The 9759-nt window shown below is 37.9% G+C and overlaps 1 protein-coding gene across 1 annotated transcript; it reads right to left on the bottom strand.

The window, feature by feature from the left end:
* Nucleotides 1–5004: 5004 nt before the first annotated feature.
* On the bottom strand, nt 5005–6368 carry LOC131437492 (large ribosomal subunit protein uL1). The gene is made up of 3 exons (XM_058606877.1): nt 6268–6368; nt 5919–6074; nt 5005–5602 (listed from the first exon to the last, which is right to left on the bottom strand). The coding sequence occupies exons 1-3, from the start codon at nt 6270–6272 to the stop codon at nt 5110–5112; spliced, it is 654 nt and encodes a 217-aa protein (XP_058462860.1). The 5' UTR covers nt 6273–6368; the 3' UTR covers nt 5005–5109.
* Between the last annotated feature and the right edge of the window lie 3391 nt (nt 6369–9759).

The following is a 9759-nucleotide window of genomic DNA, read 5'->3' on the forward strand; positions in this document are numbered from 1 at the left end:
ACACTCGGAACCTGTAAATTTCTGTACGAATGGAATATTCGTCATTTGAAAAGTTAAGTATTTATGAATTGTATCGTTTGTAGAATTATGTCACCTGCAAAATTCATAATTTTTTTCTGTGTAGCACTATAAGAGCATATTCTTGCAAAGTACTACGGTATAAGCTCGGTAAACTTCAGCAATGAAATCAGCAGTGATATGGTGGTGATACAACTACCGGTAGCGATTCATGCCTCAAAATGGCCACCGTAACAATTGTTGTCACTCCAATGCGTCAATGTGAGCAGCCACATTAACGTTCCCAAGTAACATTTTTTATATTAATAAATACTTGTAGCTGTCTCCAATGCTACATCATAAATCCTGCATTCAAACTTTAAACTCCACGAAAGCCTACTGAAACCCATTATAAGAGCATATTCTTGCCAAGTTCATAAGGTTTATAAAGCAAAGTGAAGAACCAGAATAAACCTGCGTTAAATCTGCAAATTCAAGAAAGTTTTAAATCCATTTTTACGATCATCATTAAATTTATGGGGATGGAATGAATTCTTCTATGAATAAACTTCTATTTTAATAATATTTTCCTTGAATATGCGTGTGTCATGTCGGCTTTGAATGCAATCAGTAAGGATATATTAGGTTTTAGTTACGAGTTTAAGGCTTTTTCCGAACGAAACAACTTTACGCGCTTCAATTTTTATCGTGAATGTATGGATAAAAATAAGAATTATAACTAATCACCTGGAAATAAATGCGGTTTTTGAGTCTCCATGATTTACGAATAGCCAACAACAAATGTGTCATAAATGCGCTTTAGAACCATCGAATTTGCTTTGAATGAAACTGTCGTCTAATGAACACGCACATATACAAAACTATATTTATGAAAGAATTGAATTGATAATAACGTTTTAAAAAATAATTCGAAACCAAAATTAAGAATGTATACCGAGGGGGACGACACTAAAAAAACTATATTCCTGATCCAAAAGGATTAATCGTCTTTTTCGGTTGTGCATATTCTTGTAGCTACTTTTTCATCTTCACTGATCATAGTAACGGATGGTTATGGATCGATCGTCTTTTGTTGGGTTTTTGATGGTTCGAAATATTACCTTGGTGATTGATACCCCAAGTAGCAAATCTAACTTATTGAACTTTCAAGATGTTTTACAATCGATTTAGAAATGTTATTTATGTTAGATATGTTCTGAAAGATTTTTAAATATTTTAAAATTTGTTGTGCAACTTATCACTGTTAAGTTTTACAATACTACCGAAAAAATCACTGTAGAACAACTTTAAGTACCCTGTCAGCTTGGAGCGATCTCATTCTTCAGTTCATGTCATATCAATTGTACCCGCTTGTGAGGAATTCTGGCAACCGTCAGAAGACTGGCTGCATTCCGGCTGCTGTCAAAATTGTTCAGGCGAAATTGCATCATTATCTCGCCGTATGTGTCTTGTTTATTTCTCTCTTCCTTCTTTTTTTCTTTTTTTTTATTGGACTTCATTTGATGTTTGTCAATCCCGCATGTACATACAAAAAACGAATCTTGAGACGAGTTAAATGAGATTGAAATATGTGTATGTTTGGTAGTGAGAATGCACTGTTATTGGCAATAACATTTTCATAATTAGTATGTTTGAAAGGCAAAAATTTATTGCCTTTCATATGTACTTTTTTATGAAAAAATGAAACCAAGACGCTAAAAATTCAGAACCGATTCAAAACGGTTCTGCCAATCTTGTATGGCAAGAATCTGGCAGAAACAGAACCGTTAATAACCGCTAGGCGAAATTCTCTGGAAACGGTTGTTGCATTGTTGCCAGACTTTTGCCGGAATTCTGCCAGAAAATGGCTGGCAGACATAGCCAACCGTCTGGGGGGTAATCTGCCCGCCGAGTACAAGTGGGTATGGGTGCGCAGCACCCATCTGACCCCTCGCGTTTCGAGCCCCAAACACTGCGATGTTTTGATACTCATCGCGACTTGTTTTGTGAAAATTATTTCCACTTGATATCCCAAAACACTGTCTGCTGTATTTCAGGTGAACCGGCAAGTTATTGCGAGAGAGTCGACCCAAAATTCACTAATTTTCGTGCACTGAACAAGGTAAATGCGTAAAACAAATGTATTACTGTTTGTTTGTTTACGTTGCAATCAGCTGATTTTGAAGTTCCGATTTTGATCTCATCAAGATGGCGTCGTGACAGGGGGCCGGTGCGCAGTGCTGCTGTTTTGGCGCGTACGAATTTGACATTTCTCTCCCCTACTTCTTTGTACGTGATTCGATGTGGACTCGCCTGAGGGCGCCATGTTCACAAAAAAGGATGTTGCCAATGATTTGTTCATGAAATGTGAGAGCTGGATATCTTGTTAATATGATGTCTTTGAGTACATTGAAAACAATTGTGCAGTAAAACACCAGCTTGTTTATGTTTCACTAATAATTCTGCAAAAAAAATTCACACCGGGAGTAACTATAACAATTGTGCAACTTATAAAAAACTTTCCATACGGCTGTCATAATTGTAGCGGACACAATATACGTCGAAATTTCTTTAAACCTCTTGTGGAAGAAAAATTAATGAAATGATTAATGCTCTCCGCAAGGCAAAAATGATTACCCAAACTGATAACCTTGCTGTAAAAAATATGTTTCTGCTGAGTCCGCATATTATTATCATAAAAGTTGCAGGAATATGTAGTATCCTGAATTATGTGATATCCACATTGAGTATGATTGGGTTAGCGTGTAGCGGTGGGTGACAGTGCGGAAGAACGGTGGCTTGCGTTGAGTCAGAGGTTGTGAACGAGTGTCTGGAATATAAGTGGATATCCGCGGAAAGGAGAATATCACATTGCAGTGCTGTTATTTTGGCGCGCACGAATTTGACATTTCTCTCACCTACTTCTATGTATGAGATTCGATGCGGACTCGCCTGAGGGCTCGTGAAAAAGTATGCTACTTACGATTTGTTCGTGAAATGTGAGAGCTGAATGTCTTTGGTTTTTGGTGATTCCGATTGTTGATGAAAAATTACAAACATTTAATTTCGTCGTTTTAAAATGAGACGGATATGAATATTGGGCGATGATTGAATTTCTTTCTCGGTATACCGATATCTCGGTATTTATACAAATTTTTTACCTCTATACCGCAATACAGATATGCACTCCCAAAATACCGATAATTCAAATATCATACAGATAAATACCGATTTTGGTGTGTAGGTGAAATACACAGAGAAAAGATTGCCGTGGGACCTTTTTTTGGTCATGTTTTTGGACCTTAATGAGCCTGAGATTTTTATACCGATATGGCACAGATAAATTTTTGCGCCGAATACAGATTTTTGAAAAAATGACCTGGCAACGCTACTCCAGCTAGAGGAATGGATGATGCTGACCTAAGACAAGACCTGACAACTGGCTTCTTATTCTTCCTTCCGAATCATCCTTCTCGTCATTTTCGCCCTGTGGAATAAATACCAACGTATCGGCTACAGTGTAGCCATATTTACAGATTTTTTTTAATAACTATGCTAGGAAAAAAATATTACATTTAAATTTTTAGACTTTAGGTTTTTGATTTGAAATAAACATAAAACATGTTTTGGTGAATGCATTTCTTTATTATATATTAATGCTTAAAACAATTAATTGAGCTTTGATGACAAAACACGAAATATCTTATGTTGAAAAAAATTGAATCCATTGTTGACGTATTACCGGATCTTTTGCAAACCGGAAAAAATAAGGTTTGGATAGAAATGCTTAATGCGACCACAGTGTGTTGATTCTTCTCGTAAAACTAAACGCACTTTCGAGTTTACACTAATTTAGCAAATCTTTTTTGGTTACACTTTAATTCACTAAACAGAAAAACGGCTTGATGTCTATTTTAAATACACAGTCTTGCCACTATAAACATTTATTACCAATGAGATTGAAAAGAAGTGAAACATTTTCCGAAAATTCTCATTTTCATTGGTGAGCTAAAATTAAACATTTTAATAAATTTGTTTTCAGATTTTCTTTATACTTGGCATCATTGCTCGCGTACCCTGCAAAAGTTTTTTTTTTCACAATGTGCAGGTGGCAACATCAAAATCAGCCAATCAGAAACTGGTCCATTTTGGAACGAAAGCAGCCCCCCCCAGATGTCAGGTCTTGTCTTAGATATTTATTAATAAAGATCGATTCTATTGAGGTTTCTATGCCCGGTGACAAATGAACGGCAGCTCTACTGAAAAATGGGTGGCCTACACGTTTCCTGATGAAAACAAAACAATATGTAAAAGCGATTCACACGCAGCATCAAGCGACTATCACCTGCATGGAACGATTACGGAACAACAACATTAATTGTAAGCAATTCATATGAAAGGACACTACGTCAAGTTCACGGAACATTTTAACGTCGGATACGTGAGCAATATTCGGCTAAAAAAATTAATAAAAATAATCTGGACGTCGACGGAAGTTCATTGATCGTCTGAATCGTGTTTAATGCATGCGTTTCCTGATGAAAACAAACCAATCTCATTTGCATTTGTGGTTGTAAGTGAGCTGTCAGAGAGCCTAATATTTCGTTCGAATCGGATTGTTTCGATCGAATACGAGGTTTTGCATTTTGTAGCTCGATCGAGTTCGAGGGTTCCATACAACAAAAGCTTTACTTGATCGATTTACAATGCAAATTTTTACATCCGATCGACAAAATCCGATTCGATCGAAATACAGAATAGACCGGTCTTATGGGCAATTGAGTAGGTAACAAGTCCTGTTACACTGATTCCATGTCTCATGCTTCAAAGTTGTGTTTCGATCGAATGCCAAATTTTGCATTCTTAATCTTGGCCGAGTTTTCCATACAAAAGCATCATTCGATCGAATTACAGAATGCAAATTTTTCACATTTGATCAAAATACAAAATAGAGGTAAAGATAAAGCAGAACGCTCGATTTTCTTTCTACATTGAAAATTTAGTATATGACTACAGTACAGCCTTTATTGCTTTAACTGGAGCAAAATTACCTTACGAATAGTTAATCAAATTTGTATCGGTTGCACGTACAAAATAGAAACATTCCGGTTCTTAATACAAACGCTGAGCAGCTCCCATCGATGATTTGATGTGCAATGAACGAACGTTCTGCCAATGCTTTTTCAGTAGCGACACTAGGAAATTGATCGAAAGATGTACATTCTGAGCCAATTCGTCAGGAGTCATTTTGACATGACCAACGGCAACTGACAAACATAGAACCTTCTTCATCTGGAACTTAATGGTCGCCTTAACTTCGTCGATCTTTTGCATCATTGATTCGCTATGCGCCAGAAGACCGGGGAATTTACCGGCCTTGTTCAGACCTGGACCAAGCAGACGGGGAATCTGCTTGATGAGCGATTCCGAGGCCAGGAAAGCATCGTACTTTTTAGCTAGCTTTTTGACTAACTTCTTGTTCTTGTTAAGCTTCTTAAGGGCTTCTGCATCCATATACGGAACCTCATTGGCCTTTGCTTCGTCGCAGTGCTGCTGGTCACCAAGAACACATACTTGCATCTTTGGACGAGGAATATACTTTAGTCTGCAATGAAGAACATTTACTTTATTTACAATTGATCACCTTCATTATCAAACAAATTTATTTGGAATTTGGTCAAACCTTAACTCACCACCGAAGGTTTCGAAGGGAGTCAGATTGAATATTCAATACACGAGGAAAAAGTTCGGTAGTCTCTGCGCTTATGCTAGAGCTACCTTCTCAATTTATTTAAGACCCTGAGTGCAGGTCCGTCCCTCAGAGCGAGGGACTTCCTGATATAAATACACGTAAGTAATCCAAAGCTGAAACAGCATTCAGATGGATAACTTGTGATATTCGATATCAGGTGGAAACGTACTTGACAGTGCCGGAGAAACGTTTGTCCTTTTGAGGATCGTAGTTCTTCAAGCCAATTTGGAGTTCCACGGTTTCCAGGAACCGCCGATGATTCTTCTTGGCACCTTTCAGCACTTCATTAACGCATTCATACAGAATGTCCTTCGAAACTTTGGAGCTGAAACAAGAATTGAAAGTTTATAACCTATAATTGAATGACTCACACGAGGGCAAATTAAAATCGCTCAATCAGCATAAATTCATGCATAATTCAGATTTCCCACATATTTGTTAAAAAAGGAAACAATCCTTGGTAACAAATCACAAATACGTAATTCTTTATTTCAGGGGAAAAATCGGTAATTACTCACGTCATATTGATGCAGATCCGCACTGTACGACGTTTGCACGAAAAAAGAGAACGAGTTTTCTGATGGCAGCCGGAAACAGCAAACGTGTTCGAAAGACCAGAGATGCCAGATAGCCAGGTAAAAATTTCAAAAATCTTCTGACAGGGTTGCAAATGTCTGTATATTCGAAAGAAAAAAAATCTGCAGTCAGTAAAGGACTATTCACACATTTCAGTTCCGTGACGGTTCAGTGAAAGTGCCTTCAGTGCACCGTCAGTGTTCTTTTTTTTCGGAACCCTTCTGTGTAGTTTCTAAATTCCAAGTTTGATCCTTTTAATCCAATCTTACTGTTAAGAGAAACGCTCCGTTCTATCTTGTCTCCAATAATGTAATGAGGGTGTGAAGTCTGAAACGATTGCTGTGATTGAGATAAACTGGTTGCTAATGATTGTGGAATGAAGTAACACGTGGTAACCATGTTGTGGTCTGATACCACACATCCTCCCTCATCTCTGAATAAAGTATATGTTTAGGAAAAATTTATGTATATATTTTAATCTTTTATTCTATTGTTTTTCGATTGTGCTTATATAGTTGTGCCGGTATGCTGGTAATCTTTTTTCTCTGACTGGACGTTTATTTATTTCCATTCCCGTAGATACCTTTTTACCGTATTAGGTTATTGTTTTGTCCTGTTCCCTTTCGTCAGACTGTCTCCATTCTAGTTTCGTAGTCTTTTTTTTTATTCTTGTTTGTTAACGAATTTCCGTAGCGCTTCTCGTTAATAGAGTAATTATTTAATGTTTCGTGGTTAACAATTTCGCCGGATAATTGTACAGGCGACCAATCAATAGACGATTCATTGTCATTTTCCGAATCGTACTCGGGTGCTCGTACATATTTTCCCGCCATTCTGAATTAGTAAGAAATAAAGAAATACCGAATGTGATTTTAATATCTCTTTTTAAATAAAATAACAAAATATTAACAAATATCTTCAGCAGACGTCCCGATCCGCGTTGAAATATCTCACGGCCGTCCCGGTCCGCGTCATTTTTTTAGCGGTCGTCCCGATCCGCACTAAAATTTCTCACGGCCGTCCCGGTCCGTGTCCATTTTTTCAGCGGTCGTCCCGATCCGCACTAGATTTTCTAACGGCCGTCCCGGTCCGTGTCCATTTTTTTTTTCAGCGGTCGTCCCGATCCGCACTAAATTTTCTAACGGCCGTCTCGGTCCGTGTCCATTTTTTTCAGCGGTCGTCCCGATCCGCACTAAAATTTCTCTGGGCCGTTCCGATCCGTGTCCATTTTTTTCAGCGGTCGTCCCGATCCGCGTTGAAGCGTTTAAATTTCTCACGGCCGTCCCGGTCCGTATTCATTTTTTTAGCGGTCGCAATATTTATTTGCCGACGTATAATTTAAGTTGTTTTATTTTCTTACTTATTTTTTTTTTGTTTTGCTTGAAGAAAATTTCTTCCGTCAATTTGCTATGACGATCAAATCAACTTGCTTGACGACAGTAAAACAGAATTTCTTGTAACTCTTTTTTTCAAATTTATAAAGGCGCTTTGTGTGCTTCGTAAATTCGTTAATTATACTAACCGGCTCCTGGCAGGATTCGCCAATGTGTAGTTTCTAAATTCCAAGTTTGATCCTTTTAATCCAATCTTACTGTTAAGAGAAACGCTCCGTTCTATCTTGTCTCCAATAATGTAATGAGGGTGTGAAGTCTGAAACGATTGCTGTGATTGAGATAAACTGGTTGCTAATGATTGTGGAATGAAGTAACACGTGGTAACCATGTTGTGGTCTGATACCACACACCTTCCGTTCCGTTTCCGTACTGTTTCCGTTCCGGCACAGCCAATGCAATAACATACCGACTTCAGTGAAAATAAAAAATATCGTTGACGACGAATTTCAGTTTGCCGGAAGGACGCTACACTGATGGCGAGCTGCACTGAAACGGCACGGTGCCAGATAGGTGTAAATGCGCGCATAGAAAACGAATGAAAAAATATCAGTATCCGTGCACGGTGTCGTGCCGGCACTGAACCGGACCGGGTATGTGTGAATAGTCCTTAATGGCGTTTTCGGTTTAAATTTGCACTACACCGGTGCAGTGCTACACTGAGGCATGAATAAACGAACAAAAATGTCGAAAACATAAACAGTAACCATTGACCACAATTAACAATTCCATTGCACAGAGCTACACAAAACTTTTGATGAGTGTTACACCAGAGGTATCGGTGCAGAAAAAGTGTAGCACTGGTGTATTGCAATTATTAAAAACGAACTGTTTATTTAGGTGCAGCTTTCGCTACACCGGTGTAGTGCAATTTAAAAATGAAAACGACATAACAGCTGTTTTTCAAAGAACGGCGAATCTAACATTGACAGCAAATGGAGAAAATCATCGATGAATGTTTCGACTTTGGTTTCAAATCGTGTTTAGAAATTATCGTATATTCTCTGATCAATTTATGATTAGTCTATGAATTGTTAGTTTATCTTCAAAAGGCACGCAAATGTTACCACTTTCCTTCTATATCCACTGAATAAATCAACATAAAAAGAGTTTCGCCCTTTTTCGATTTGTTTACTTTTATACTTCCTGTGTGAATTATAAAGATACGCCCTTGCGCATTTTTCATGAAATTGGCTGGTTTTCGCTACTAAGACAAATCTGTGAGTAGTTTTATTGTTTCTTTTACTATTTCCAGTAATAAAAGGTTCGGTAACCATCTAAAATAAAGAAAATAAATAGTTTCGCCCTTCCTTACTAGCAATTGAAGTATCGCCCTGTTTGTTGGCATGGAACACGGAGGGCGAAACTTGCGTGAACAAACGGAATGACAGTTTCGCCTTTTATAGTTCTTTGTATTACTAAGATTGAGATTCTTGTAGAATACGAATTTTCAGACAAAATTGTAGGATTTTGAAGCATTTATTGGTAGGAGAGAGAACCTCGATTTGTTTACTTTTGTAAGATACGTCCTTCTTTGAAAAACAGCTGATAAGTATGTCTTGCTGGCAGGCATTTCTCTATCAAGTATGATACTGACGACACGACCTGCCACTCGCCATTCAAAACTGTATCGCAAATTTAACTACCCCTCAGTAACTGGTAATGTCAAAACGAAATTGCCTGAAAATTTTCGAAAATTGGCAACATAAATTGATATTGATTTTGAATAATAGCAAAGATATCATATTAACAAGATATCCAGCTCTCACATTTCCCGAACAAATCATTAGCAAAAAAATTTTTTGCGAGTATGGCGCCCTCAGGCGAGTTCGCATCGAATCTCGTACACAGAAGTAGGGGAGAAAAATGTCAAATTCGTGCGCGCCAAAACAGCAGCACTGCGCACCCATACAATTGACATGATATGTTGAATGTGACACCGTGCGATGGCGTTGCTGAACTGAAGATTGATTTCACTCCAAGCTGACAGGGTCTGATAATAGTTACTATAACCTTGGTTACTGTGTATCAAAGACCAAATGA

The sequence above is a fragment of the Malaya genurostris genome, chromosome 3 (assembly GCF_030247185.1).
Source record: "Malaya genurostris strain Urasoe2022 chromosome 3, Malgen_1.1, whole genome shotgun sequence".
Lineage (NCBI taxonomy): Eukaryota > Metazoa > Arthropoda > Insecta > Diptera > Culicidae > Malaya > Malaya genurostris.

Bases quoted from the DNA above. Each gene is read 5' to 3' on its own strand.
- LOC131437492 (XM_058606877.1), bottom strand. The intron at 5,603-5,918 runs GTACGTTTCCAC...TCTTCATTGCAG, and splicing joins CGTTTCTCCGGCACTGTCAA to ACTAAAGTATATTCCTCGTC.